This window comes from Bombina bombina, unplaced genomic scaffold (genome assembly GCF_027579735.1).
Source record: "Bombina bombina isolate aBomBom1 unplaced genomic scaffold, aBomBom1.pri scaffold_794, whole genome shotgun sequence".
NCBI lineage: Eukaryota > Metazoa > Chordata > Amphibia > Anura > Bombinatoridae > Bombina > Bombina bombina.
Window position 1 is genome coordinate 20,290 of NW_026511483.1, and position 15,298 is coordinate 35,587.

Below are 15,298 nucleotides of genomic sequence, written 5' to 3' on the forward strand. Positions count from 1 at the left end.
ACCTTTGTAAAAATTCTTGGAGCTGTTGCTAGGCCAAACGGCAGAGCCATAAACTGGTAATGCTTGTCTAGGAAAGAGAATCTCAGAAACTGATAGTGATCTGGATGAATTGGAATATGCAGATATGCATCCTGTAAATCTATTGTGGACATATAATGCCCTTGCTGAACAAAAGGCAGGATAGTCCTTATAGTTACCATTTTGAATGTTGGTATCCTTCCATAACGATTCAATATTTTTAGATCCAGAACTGGTCTGAAGGAATTCTCCTTCTTTGGTACAATGAAGAGATTTGAATAAAACCCCAGCCCCTTTTCCGGAACTGGAACTGGCATAATTACTCCAGCCAACTCTAGATCTGAAACACATTTCAGAAATGCTTGAGCCTTCGCTGGATTTACTGGGACACGGGAAAGAAAAAAATCTCTTTGCAGGAGGCCTTATCTTGAAGCCAATTCTGTACCCTTCTGAAACAATGTTCTGAATCCAAAGATTGTGAATTGAATCAATCCAAATTTCTTTGAAAAATCGTAATCTGCCCCCTACCAGCTGGGCTGGAATGAGGGCCGCAACTTCATGTGGACTTGGGAGATGGCTTTGGTTTTCTAAAAGGCTTAGATTTATTCCAGACTGGAGATGGTTTCCAAACTGATACCGCTCCTGTGGATGAAGGATCAGGCTTTTGTTCCTTATTGTGACGAAAGGAACGAAAACGATTATTAGACCTAAATTTACCTTTAGATTTTTTTATCCTGTGGTAAAAAAGTTCCTTTCCCTCCAGTAACAGTTGAGATAATAGAATCCAACTGAGAACCAAATAATTTATTACCCTGGAAAGAAAGAGAAAGCAGAGTAGACTTAGAAGACATATCAGCATTCCACGTTTTAAGCCATAAAGCTCTTCTAGCTAAAATAGCTAGAGACATATACCTGACATCAACTCTAATGATATCAAAGATGGCATCACAAATAAAGTTATTAGCATGTTGAAGAAGATTAACAATGCTATGAGAATTATGATCTGTTACTTGTTGCGCTAAAGCTTCCAACCAAAAAGTTGAAGCTGCAGCAACATCCGCTAAAGATATAGCAGGTCTAAGAAGATTACCTGAACATAAGTAAGCTTTTCTTAGAAAGGATTCAATTTTCCTATCTAAAGGATCCTTAAAGGAAGTACTATCTGCCGTAGGAATAGTAGTACGTTTAGCAAGAGTAGAGATAGCCCCATCAACCTTAGGGATTTTGTCCCAAAACTCTAATCTGTCAGATGGCAAAGGATATAATTGCTTAAAACGTTTAGAAGGAGTAAATGAATTACCCAAATTATTCCATTCCTTAGAAATTACTTCAGAAATAGCATCAGGGACAGGAAAAACTTCTGGAATAACTACAGGAGATTTAAAAACCTTATTTAAACGTTTAGATTTAGTATCAAGAGGTCCAGATTCCTCTATTTCTAATGCAATTAAGACTTCTTTAAGTAAAGAACGAATAAATTCCATTTTGAATAAATATGAAGATTTATCAGCATCAACCTCTGAAACAGAATCCTCTGAACCAGAGGAATCATTATCAGAATGATGATGTTCATTTAAAAATTCATCTGAAAAATGAGAAGTTTTAAAAGACCTTTTACGTTTACTAGAAGGAGGAATAACAGACATAGCCTTCTTAATGGATTTAGAAACAAAATCTCTTATGTTAACAGGAACACTCTGAGTATTAGATGTTGACGGAACAGCAACAGGTAATGTAACATTACTAAAGGAAATATTATCTGCATTAACAAGTTTGTCATGACATTCATTACAAACAACAGCTGGAGGAACAGATACCACAAGTTTACAGCAAATACAATTAACTTTGGTAGATCCAGCATCAGGCAGCGATTTTCCAGAAGTATCTTCTGATTCAGGGTCAATCTGAGACATCTTGCAATATGTAATAGAAAAAACAACATATAAAGCAAAATTGATCAAATTCCTTAAAAGACAGTTTCAGGAATGGGAAAAAAATGCCAGTGAACAAGCTTCTAGCAACCAGAAGCAAATAAACAATGAGATTTAAATAATGTGGAGACAATAATGACGCCCATCCGATAACGCCGACACTTTTGGCGCAAAAACGTCAAAAATGACGCAACTTCCGGTGACAAGTATGACGCCGGAAATAACAAAGAAAATTTTTTGCGCCAAAAAAGTCCGCGCCAAGAATGACGCAATAAAATTAAGCATTTTCAGCCCCCGCGAGCCTAACAGCCCACAAGGAAAAAAGTCAAATTTTAAGGTAAGAAAAAAATTGATTATTCAAATGCATTATCCCAAATAATGAAACTGACTGCCTGAAATAAGGAATATTGAACATCCTGAATCAAGGCAAATAAATGTTTAAACACATATATTTAGAACTTTATATAAAAGTGCCCAACCATAGCTTAGAGTGTCACAAAAATAAGACTTACTTACCCCAGGACACTCATCTACATGTAGTAGAAAGCCAAACCAGTACTGAAACGAGAATCAGTAGAGGTAATGGTATATATAAGAGTATATCGTCGATCTGAAAAGGGAGGTAAGAGATGAATCTCTACGACCGATAACAGAGAACCTATGAAATAGACCCCGTAGAAGGAGATCATTGAATTCAAATAGGCAATACTCTCTTCACATCCCTCTGACATTCACTTCACGCTGAGAGGAAAACCGGGCTCCAACCTGCTGCAGAGCGCATATCAACGTAGAATCTAGCACAGACTTACTTCACCACCTCCACGGGAGGCAAAGTTTGTAAAACTGATTTGTGGGTGTGGTGAGGGGTGTATTTATAGGCATTTTGAGGTTTGGGAAACTTTGCCCCTCCTGGTAGGAATGTATATCCCATAAGTCACTAGCTCATGGACTCTTGCTAATTACATGAAAGGAAAGGGATACCCGGTCTCTCCCACTCCTTAGTAATGATCTCAGAAGCTCGGTCTGGTACCGGAAAAACGTCTATCGAGGAAGGAACCTCAAAATATTTGTTTAGCTTACTGGATTGCTAGGGATTAATAACAACCGTGGAGTCATTGTCGTCCAATGTAGCTAAAACCTCCTTAAGTAACAGACGGAGGTGTTCTAGCGTAAACCTGAAAGATACCACTTCAGTATCAGTAAGAGGGATTACACTGTCAGAATCTGAAATTTCACCTTCAGGTGCTACTATGGTATCCTCCTCCTCAGGCTTCTGGGAGGGGGCATCCGCAATAGCAATAACTGAGTCAGAAACCTCGCTTACTGAATGTCTGATGTTCCTCTTACGCTTTCCCTGCAACTTTGGAAAAGCAGACAACACATCTGAAACTGCAGAAGACATGAGAGAAGCGATGTCTTTTAAAGTAACTCCAGGAGGAGCTAAAGAGGAAGCGCATGGCACTGCATATGAGGGCAGTAATATGACGCTTGAGAAAGCTGCGGCAAATATTGAGCATTGTCAGACTCCTGAACCGCATCCTCTTTGGAAAATGATGGCTCAGCAAAAAGTCTATCCCTATAGTTTAAAGTCCTCTCAATACATGAGGAACAGAAAGGAATTGGTGGTTCCACTTTGGCATCAAAACAAAGTACAAGTGACAGCTTGCAAGGACTCTTGGTCCATCTTAACTCAAAATGGTTAAAAAAAAATATAGAATTTTTAAGTAAAATTAAAATTGAACAAAAAACGTTACTGTCTCTTTAAATTTTAAAACGGTAACTTTTTTACTTTTTAATGTATGTGCATACAGCAACACAAATCAACCCTGCAGATCAGCTCTACATCTCAGCAGAACTTTGCTAAGGTGCATGTCTAAAGATCCGGATGCAGTCGATACAAGGCATCAGTTACCGATCCTAAACACGCATCCAATTCACTAGAGATGTGAAGTAGGAAATATGCTGACTAGCTTCTTCTTCCGATACCAGGAAGAGGAATGAAAAAAGGTTGCACAATGTGATTACCACCTCCTCTAGTACCGCCCATTGTGGGCGTCGCCAATTCTGGTCATCTCCCGGTCGTGCATATTGTTTAAGAAACACCGGGAGATGTGAACCACCATAATGCCTTGCTTTCTATATCCAGCCCCAGTACCTGCGCTAATACTGTCCAAATATGCCTCCTGATAACGTAGGAGCTTTGTGCAAAAAAAAAAAAAAATAACATTTATGCTTACCTGAAAAATGTATTTCTTCTTGACACAATGAGTCCACGGATCATCTCAATTACTAATGGGATATTCACCTCCTGGTCAGCAGGAGGCAGCAAAGAGCACCACAGCAGAGCTGTTAAATAGCTCCTCCCTTCCCTCCCACTTCAGTCAATCGACCGAAGTTAGGAAGAGAAAGGAAAAGTCAAGGTGCAGAGGTGTCTGAAGTATACAATAACCCATAACCTGTCTTAAAAGAACAGGGTGGGACGTGGACTCGTGTCAAAAAAGAAATACATTTATCAGGTAAGCATAAATTTTGTTTTCTTTTTTATGACACGAGTCCACAGATCATCTCAATTAATGTGATCCAACACCAAAGCTAAAGTACACAGATGATACAGGAGGGACAAGACAGGGAACCTAAATGGAAGGCACCACTGCATGAAGAACCTTTCTCCCAAAGGCGGCCTCAGCTGAGCAAAAGTATCAAACTTATAAAACTTTGAAAAAGTGTGAAGAGGGGACCAAGTTGCAGCCTTGCAAATCTGTTCCCCAAAAGCTTCATTTTTGAATGCCCAAGAGGAAGCAACAGCCCTCGTGGAATGAGCCGTAACTCATATCCAGCAGTCTCATATGCAAAATGGATGATACTCTTCAGCCAAAAAGAAAGGGAAGTAGCAGTAGCTTTCTGACCCTTGCGTTTTCCTGAGAAAACCAAAAACAAAGAGGAAGACTGACGAAAATCCTTAGTCGCCTGTAGGTAATACTTTAAAGCACGAACCACATCCAAATTATGTAAAAGCCGTTCCTTCTGAGAAGAAGAAGTAGGACACAAGGAAGGAACAACAATCTCCTGGTTAATGTTCCTGTCAGAAACAACCTTAGGAAGAAAACCTAATTTAGTACGCAAAACAACCTTATCCGAATGGAAAATAAAGTAAGGAGATTCCGAGACTCTACGAGCAGAGGAAATAGCAACAAGAAATAAAAAACTTTCCAAGACAATAACTTAACATCTAAAGAATGCATAGGCTCAAACGGAGGCCGTTGGAGAACATTAAGAACTAAATTCAGACTCCAAGGAGGAGTAAGCGGTTTGAACACAAGCCTAATTCTAACCAAGGCCTGACAAAAAGATTGAACGTCTGCCAGACGTTTATGCAACAAAATAGATAAAGCAGAGACTTGACCCTTTAAAGAACTTGTCTATCATCCTTTTCCCAATCCTTCTTGGAGAAAAGACAAAATCCTAGGAATCCTAACTCTACTCTATGAGTAACCCTTGGATTCACACCAATATAGATATTTACGCCATATCTTATAATAAATCCTGCTGGTCACAGGTTTACGAGCCTGGATCATGGTCTCAATCACCGATTCAGAAACCCCCCGCTTAAATAGAATTGAATCTCCAAGAAGTCCGCTTCAGAGAAACTAGATTTGGATGAAGGAAGGGTCCTTGAATTAGAAGGTCCTTCCTCAGCAGAAAACTTCAAGATGGTTGAGAGGACATGTCCACCAGATCTGCATACAAAATCCTGCGAGACCAGGCCGATGCAATGAGTATCACCGATGCCTTCTCCTGCTTGATTTGAGCAATCACCCGAGGAAGAAGCGCAAACGGAGGGAACAGGTAAGCTAGACTGAAGGTCCAAGGAACCGCCAAGGCACCTATTTCCGCCTGGGGATCCCTGGACCTCGACCCGTATCTCAGGAGCTTGGCATTCAGAGACAACCACCATTGAAGAGAATCTCTTGTCTTCTTCTTCAATAGTATCTGAGGAGACAAATTGGTGTAATCTCCGTTCCATTGCCCGAGCATGCTTAATTGCAGAGGTCTGAGACGGAACCGAGCAAACGGAATAATGTCCATTGCCGCTATCATCAGCCTGACTACCTCCATGCACTGAGCCACTGATGGTCGAGGAGTGGACTGAAGGACTTGGCAAGTATCTATAATCTTTGATTTCCTGACTTCTGTCAGAAAGACCTTCATTGACGGAGAATCTATTACAGTTCCCAAGAAAGTTACCCTTGTAATTGGGACAAGCAAGCTCTTTTGTAAGTTTACCTTCCACCCGTGAGAGCGAAGGAATGATAACATCAAACTTGTGTGAGATTCTGCTAGATGAAAGGACTGTGCCTGGACTAGAATGTCGTCCAGATAAGGTGCCACAGCAATGCCTAAAGAACGAAGTACCGCTAATAGAGAACCCAGAACCTTTGTGAACACTCTGGAAGCAGTGGCAAGACCAAAAGGAAGAGCCACAAACTGAAAATGTTTGTTCAGAAATGCGAATCTTAGGAACTTGTAATGGTTCTTGTGAATGGGAAAACATGCAAGTATGCGTCCTTCAGGTCCACTGTTGTCATAAATTGACCCTCCTGGATCAAAGGAAGAATGGAACCTATAGTTTCCATCTTGAAGGACGGTACCCTGAGGAACTTGTTTAGACTCTTGAGGTCTAAAATGGGCCTGAAAGTTCCCTCCTTCTTTGAAACCACGAATTGGTTGGAATAAAAAACCTGACCCTGTTCCCACAAGGGAACGGGAGCAAACACCCCCAGATCGGAGAGGTCTCTTACACAATGTAAGAACGCCTCTTTTTGTCTGGTCTGCAGATAATTTTGAAAGTATTAACCTTCCTCTGGGAGGAAAACTCTTGAAATCCAACCTGTATCCTTGGGACACAATTTCTAATGCCCAGGGATCCTGAACATCTCGGATCCAAGCTTGAACGAAGTAGGAAAGTCTGCCCCTACCGGATCGGGGGCCTTACCTTCATGCTGGATTAAAGGGCAGGCTTCTTAACCTGCTTTCCCTTATTCCAAGGCTGACTGGATCTCCACGCCGGCTTGGACTGATCTTGTTTGACAACGGTAGATGAGGAATTTCCCTTAAAATTTCAAAAGGAACGAAAATTACTCTGGCGCCCCTTCATCTTATGTCTCTTATCCTGAGGGAGGAAAGGACCCTTAACTCCCTTTATATCAGAAATGATTTCCAATAGACCAGGACCAAATAAGGTCTTTCACTTATATGGAATAGCCAAAAGTTTGGACTTAGAGGAGACGTCTGCAGACCAAGGTATCAGCCATAAGGCTCTGCGGGCCAAAATAGAAAAACCTGATGATATCTTAGCTCCCAGTTTGATAATTTGAAGGGAAGCGTCTGTGATAAAGGAATTAGCTAACTTGAGAGCCTGTATCCTATCTTGAATCTCATCCAAGGATGTCTCCATTCTGATAGCATCAGACAGGGCGTCAAACCAATATGCAGCCGCACTGGTAACGGTAGCAATGCACATGGCAGGTTGCCATTGTAGACCTTGGTGTTCGTACACCTTTTTGAGTAGTCCCTCTAATTTCTTGTCTATAGGATCTTTGAAAGCACAACTATCCTCTATGGGAATAGTAGTTCTCTTGGCTAAAGTGGAAATAGCCCCTTCCACCTTAGGTACTGTTTGTCAAGCTTGCTTGATAGAGTCGTCTATGGGAAACATCTTAAAAATAGGAGATGGAGAAAAATACCCTGTTTCTCCCACTCCTCAGCAATGATCTCAGAGGCTCGATCAGGAACCGGAAAAACATCAGACGAGGAAGGAACCTCGAAATAGCTGTTCAACTTACTGGATTTCTTAGGGACAACCACAACCTAAAGTAGCTAAAACCTTTTTAAGTAATATACGGAGGTGTTCCAGCTTAAATCTAAGAGATACCAACTCAGTATAAGCAAGAAGAGGTACCCACGAATCTGAAATCTCTCCGTCAGATGCTACCACAGCTTTTTATTCCTCAGGCATCTGAGAGGAAGACTCCGAAACCGCAACAATTGCATCAGAAACCTCGCTTACTGAATGACTAGTCTGCCTCTTTCGTTTGCCCTGCAACATGGGAAAAGCAGATAACGCATCAGAAATGGTAGAAGACATGAGAGATGCAATGTCTGTTAAAGTAACTCCAGAGGTAATTACAGAGGAGCCGCATGGAACTGCTTGTGAGGGTGGTAACACTTGGAAAGCTTGAGGAGAAAGTTGCGGCATACCATGTTCATCATTAGAATCCTGAGCATCCCCTTAGTAGAAGTTGGCTCAGAGAAAATAATATTTTTAAAACTTATAGTCCTTTCAACACAAGTAAGACAGAAAGGTATTGGTGGTTCCACAAGAGCATCGCCACACAGAGCAAGGAACACTTTGCAAAGTACCTTGATCCATATCTACACACACTCAGTAAGGATCTAATATAAAAAAACATAATTTATGTTAGAACTTACCTGATAAATTAATTTCTTTCATATTGGCAAGAGTCCATGAGCTAGTGAGGTATGGGATATACAATCCCACCAGGAGGGGCAAAGTTTCCCAAACCTCAAAATGCCTATAAATACACCCCTCACCACACCCACCATTTAGTTTACCGAATAGCCAAGTAGTGGGGTGATAAAGAAAGGAGTAAAAAGCATCAACAAAGGAATTTGGAAATAATTGTGCGTTATACTAAAAAATCATAACCACCATAAAAAGGGTGGGCCTTATGGACTCTTGCCAATATGAAAGAAATGAATTTATCAGGTAAGTTCTTACATAAATTATGTTTTCTTTCATGTAATTGGCATGAGTCCATGAGCTAGTGACGTATGGGATATCAAATACCCAAGATGTGGAACTCCACGCAAGAGTCACTAGAGGGATAAAATAAAAAACAGCCATTTTCCGCTGAAAAAATAATCCACAACCCAAATTATAAGTGTATTCTTTTAATGACAAAAAAAAAAAAACTTAGAACATCAGCAGAAGAATCAAACTGAAACAGCTGCCTGAAGAACTTTTCTACCAAAAACTGCATCTGAAGAAGCAAATAGATCAAAACGGTAGAATTTAGTAAATGTATGCAAAGAAGACCAAGTTGCTGCTTTGAAGCTTCAGTAGATCAGATTTGCATTCTTAAAAGCCCACGAAGTGGAGACTGATCTAGTAGAATGAGCTGTAATGCTCTGAGGCGGGGTCTTACCCAACTCCAAATAAGCTGAATGAATCAAAAGCTTTAACCAAGAAGCCAAGGAAATAGCAGAAGCCTTCTGACCTTTCCTAGGACCAGAAAAGATAAATAGACTAGAAGTCTTCCTGAAATCTTTAGTAGCTTCAACAAAATATTTCAAAGCTCTTACCACATCCAAAGAATGTAAGGATCTTTCCATAGAATTCTTAGGTTTAGGACACAAGGAAGAGACAACAATTTCTCTACTAATGTTAAAATTTACAACTTTAGGCAAAAATTTAAATGAAGTCCGCAAAACCGCCTTATCCTGATGAAAAATCAGAAAAGGAGATTCACAAGAAAGAGCAGATAGCTCAGAAACTCTTCTAGCAGAAAAGATGGCCAAAAAGGAACAACACTTTCTAAGAAAGTAATTTAATGTCCAAAGAATGCATAGGCTCAAATGGAGGAGCCTGTAACGCCTTCAAAACCAAATTAAGACTCCAAGGAGGAGAAATTGATTTAATGACAGGCTTAATACGAACTAAAGCCTATACAAAACAGTGAATATCAGGAAGTTTAGCAATCTTTCTATGAAATAAGAAAGGGCAGAGATTTGTCCCTTCAAGGAACTTGCAGACAAACCCTTAGCCAAACCATCCTGAAAAAAACTGTAGAATTCTAGGAATTCTGAAAGAATGCCAAGATAATTTATGAGAACACCAGGAAAGGAAGGTCTTCCAAAGTCGATAATAAATCTTCATAGAGACAGATTTACGAGCTTGTAACTTAGTATTAATTACTGAGTCAGAGAAACCTCTATGACTTAGTACTAGGCGTTCAATTTCCATACCTTCAAATTTAATGATTTGAGATCCTGATAGAAAAACGGACCTTGAGACAGAAGGTCCGGCCTAAACGGAAGTGACCAAGGTTGGCAACTGGACATCCGAACAAGATCCGCATACCAACACCTATGTGGCCACGCTGGAGTCACCAGCAACACAAATGATTGTTCCATGATGATTTTGGATATCACTCTTGGAAGAAGAACTAGGAGGCGGAAAAATGTAAGCAGGATGATAACACCAAGGAAGTGTCCGCCTGAACATCCCTGGACAGGTATCTGGGAAGTTTCTCATTTAGATGAGAGGCCATGAGATCTATCTCTGGAAGACCCCACATCTGAACAATCTGAGAAAACACATCTGGATGGCGAGACCACTCCCCTGGATGTAAAGTCTGATGGCTGAGATAATCCGCCTCCCAATTGTCTACACCTGGGATAAGCACCGCAGAGATTAGACAGGAGCTGGATTCCGCCCAAGCAAGTATCCGAGATACTTCTTTCATTGCTTGGGGATTGCGAGTCCCACCCCGATGATTGACATATGCCACAGTTGTGATATTGTCTGTCTGAAAGCAAATGAACGGTTCTCTCTTCAACAGAGGTCAAAACTGAAGAGCTCTGAGAATTGCACGGAGATCTAAAGTATTGATTGGTAATCTCGCCTCTTGAGATTTCCAAACCCCTTGTGCTGTCAGAGATCCCCAAACAGCTCCCCAATCTGAAAGACTTGCGTCTTTAGTGATCACAGTCCAGGTTGGCCGAACAAAGGAGGCCCCTTGAACTAAACGCTGGTGATTTAACCACCACGTCAGAGTGTGTAGAATATTGTGATTTAAGGATATTAACTGTGATATATTTGTATAATCCCTGCAAGAATCAACATGCAAAGCTGGAGAGGTCTCATGTGAAAACAAGCAAAAGGAATCGTGTCCCATGCTGCAGTCATGAGGCCTAAAACTTCCATGCACATAGCCACTGAAGGGAATGACAGACTGAAGGTGCCGACAGGCTGCAACCAATTTCAAACGTCTTTTGTCTGTTACAGACAGAGTCATGGACACTGAATCTATTTGGAAACCTAAAAAGGTGACCCTTGTCTGAGGAATCAAGAAACTTTTTGATAAATTGATCCTCACAGTTGATTCGTTTGAGATTATGCAGAACGTAAAGACTGAGCTAGTACCAAGATATTGTCCAGATAAGGAAACACTGCAATACCCTGCTCTTATTACAGAAAGTATGGCCCCCTAGAACCTTGGAAAAGATTCTTGGAGCTGTTGCTAGGCCAAATGGAAGAGCAACAAATTGATAATGCTTGTCTAGAAAAGAGAATCTCAGGAACTGATAATGTTCTGGATGAATCGGAATATGTAGGTATGCATCCTGCAAGTCTATTCTAGACATATAATGTCCTTGCTGAACAAAAGCAGAATAGTCCTTATAGTCACCATCTTGAAAGTTGGTACTCTTACATAGCGATTTAAAATTTTCAGATCCAGAACTTGTCTGAATGAATTTTCCTTCTTTGGGACAATGAATAAATTTGAATAAAACCCCAGTCCCTGTTCCTGAAAAGGAACCGGCATAATTACCCCTGAAGACTCCAGGTCTGAAACACACTTCAGGAAAGCCTGAGCTTTTACTGGATTTGCTGGGATACGTGAGAGAAAGAATCTTCTCACAGGAGGTCTTACACTGAATCCTATTTGATACCCTTGAGAGACAATGCTCTGAATCCATTAATTTTGGACAGAATTTATCCAAAAATCCTTGAAAAACCTTAATCTGCCCCCTACCAGCTGAGCTGGAATGAGGGCCGCACCTTCATGCGGATTTAGGGGCTGACTTTGGTTTCTTAAATGGCTTGGATTTATTCCAATTTGAGGAAGGCTTCCAATTGGAAGCAGATTCCTTAGGGGAAGGATTAGATTTTTGTTCCTTAGTTTGACGAAAGGAACGAAAACGGTTAGAAACCTTTTCCTCCAGTAACAGTTGAAATAATAGAATCCAACTGAGAACCAAATAAATTACCTTGGAAAGAAAGAGATAATAATTTAGATTTAGATGTCATATCAGCATTCCAAGATTTAAGCCACAAAGCTCTTCTAGCTAAAATAGCTAAAGACACGGATCTAACATCAATTTTGATAATATCAAAAATGGCATCACAAATAAAATGAATGCAATAACATGTTACTGTAAACGAACAATGCTAGATATGTCAGAATCCAACTCTTGTTGCGCTAAATTCTCCAACCAAAAAGTTGATGCAGCAGCAACATCAGCAAAAGAAATTGCAGGCCTGAGAAGATGACCTGAATATAAATAGGCTTTCCTTAGATAGGATTCAAGTTTCCTATCTAAAGGAAGTACCGTCTTCCATAGGAATAGTGGTACGTTTAGCAAGAGTAGAAATAGCCCCATTAACTTTGGGGATTTTTTTCCCAAAACTCTATAGAAATTGCTGGTAAAGGATACAAATTTTTAAACCTTGAAGGAATAAAAGGAGTACCTGGCTTATTCCATTCCTTAGAAATCATATCAGAAATAGCATCAGGAATAGGAAAAACCTCTGGAGTAACCACAGGAAGTTTAAAAACAGCATTTAAATGCTTACTAGTCTTAATGTCAAGAGGACTAGCTTCTTCAATATCCAAAGTAATTAACACTTCTTTTAACAAAGAACAAATATACTCTATTTTAAACAAATAAGTAGATTTTTCAGTGTCAATATCGGAGGAAGGATCATCTGAATCAGAGAGATCCTCATCAGAGGAGGATAAATCATTATGTTGCCGGTCATTTGAAATTTTTTCAACTTTATGAGAAGTTTTAAAAGACCTTTTACGTTTATTAGAAGGCGGAAATGCAGACAGAGCCTTCTGAATAGAATCAGTAACAAATGCTTTAAAATTCATAGGTATATCATGTACATTAGAAGTTGAAGGAACTGCAACTGGCAATGCACTATTACTGATGGATACATTCTCTGCGTGTGAACTTTATATAAATGCATAAAGTGCCAGACCATAGCTGGGGTATCTTAAGTAATAAAAAACATACTAACCAAAAAGACACCCATCCACATATAGCAGATAGCCAGACCAGTACTGAAACAGTTATCAGTAGAGGTAATGGTATACGAGAGTATATCGTCTATCTGAAAATGGAGGTAGGAGATGAATCTCTACGACCGATAATAGAGAACCTATGAAATAGACCCCTGTTAGGGATATCATTGCATTCAATAGGTGATACTCTCTTCACATCCCTCTCACATTCGCTGTACTCAGAGGAATCGGGCTTCAAAATGCTGAGAAGCGCATGTCAACGTAGAAATCTTAGCACAAACTTGCTTCACCACCTCCATAGGAGGCAAAGTTTGTAAAACTGAATTGTGGGTGTGGTGAGGGGTGTGTATTTATAGGCATTTTGAGGTTTGGGAAACTGCCCCTCCTGGTAGGATTGTATATCCCATACGTCACTAGCTCATGGACTCTTGCCAATTACATGAAAGAAATTAATGCGCACTGCAATCTACTCAAAAAAACAAACCCCCCCAGTCACCTCCACACCTCAGCAGCCCTGCTGAGGCGCCTACCTGGACCAGGAAGTTCCCCTAGCGCAACGGAAGACCTGGCTAGATGCCCAGAACCGACTGAAGCAGTCCGGTCCTAGAAACGCATGTCAATAGTAGCAAGCATGCGTTCCTAGCAAACACAGACTGGAGCCTCCTCTCTTGCTGCCTAGACTGTACTTCCTCTGAAGGCGCAAGAAGAGGCGCGCACGGGAAACACAGAACCGCCCATCGTGGCCGTGAACAAACCTGTCTTCTCCCGGGGAAACATTAACCCCCACGGAGAAGGAACCACAAAAGTAACCAATACACCAGAGTAAATGAAGACAGAGAAATAAAGTAGACTGTCAAATGTTATAAAAAATGTAGTCTAACAATGCTGCCCTAATAAGCTGTGGCTCCGCAGCGCTCAGACCAGCCATCCAGTGCCCACATATTGCTGTCTAGCACTCTCTCATGAACACTGACGTTATGTTGTCCTCAAGAGAGATAGTGCCATATAAGTAACGTCAAGTACAGTGAAGCCCCTTTGAAATATAAAAAGGTAGTAGTGTGTGCCCCTCTTTTCTGAGCTCTTGAATATTGTCCCCAGTCGGACATCGCCTCCCAGTCAGCAGGAGGCGGCAAAGAGCACCACAGCAGAGCTGCACACACAGCTCCTCCCCTCCCTCCCACTCCAGTCATTCAACCGAAGTTATGAAGAGAAAGGAAAAGCCAAGGTGCAGAGGTGACTGAAGTTAAACAAAATTAAAGACCTGTCATATAAAAACAGGGTGGGCCGTGGACTCATCGTATCGTAAAAGAAACAAATTTATCAGGCAAGAATAAATTTCCTTTTACAAGATAAGATGAGTCCACGGATTTAATCCTTACTTGTGGGATACAATACCAAAGCTATAGTACACGGATGAAAAGGGAGGGACAAGACAGGGAACCTAAACGGAAGGCACCACTGCTTGAAGAACTTTCCTCTCAAACAGCCTCAGACGAGGCAAAAGTATCAAATTTGTAAAATTTTGAAAAAGTGTGAAGAGAAGAACAAGTTGCAGCTTTGCAAATCTGTTCAACAGACGCATCATTTTTAAATGCCCATGAGGAAGCCACAGCCATAGTGGAATAAGCCGTAATTCGATCAGGAGGCTGCTGCCAACAGTCTCATATGCAAAAACGGATGATACTCTTCAGCCAAATTGATAAAGAGGTAGCCGTAGCTTTCTAACCTCTACGCTTCCCGGAAAACACAACAAACAGGGAAGACAATTGACGAAAATCCTTAGTTGCCTGTAAGTAAAACTTCAAAGCACGGACCACGTCCAAATTATGTAACAGCCGCTCCTTCTTAGAAGAAGGATTAGGACACAAGGAAGGAACAACAATTTCCTGATTAATATTTTTATTTGAAACAACCTTCGGAAGAAAACCAGGTTTGGTACGTAACACCACCTTATCCGAATGAAAAATAAGATAAGTAGAATCACATTGTAATGCCGAAAGCTCAGATACTCTGCGAGCAGAAGAAATAGCAACCAAAAATAAAACGTTCCAAGAAAGTAACTTAATATCTATGGAATGCATTGGTTCAAACGGAACCTCTTGAAGAACTGTAAGAACTACATTCAAACTCCAAGGAGGAGCATCGGAGAGACGCTTGTGTAACAAAATAGATAAAGCAGAAATCTGTCCCTTTAAGGAACTTGCTGACAACCCTTTCTCCAATCAGTCTTGGAGA

The 15,298-nt window shown here is 40.7% G+C and overlaps 1 protein-coding gene across 1 annotated transcript in view; it reads left to right on the forward strand.

Moving 5' to 3' along the window:
* Positions 1 to 8,080: 8,080 nt before the first annotated feature.
* The window catches only part of LOC128643770 (poly [ADP-ribose] polymerase tankyrase-2), a gene marked incomplete at its 3' end in the record, with an annotated part of 131,970 nt that continues 124,752 nt past the window's right edge, over positions 8,081 to 15,298 (forward strand). The window contains exon 1 of the mRNA XM_053696588.1: positions 8,081 to 8,168. Within this exon, the coding sequence (XP_053552563.1) occupies positions 8,081 to 8,168 (88 nt within the window). The remainder of the gene's footprint in view (positions 8,169 to 15,298) is intronic.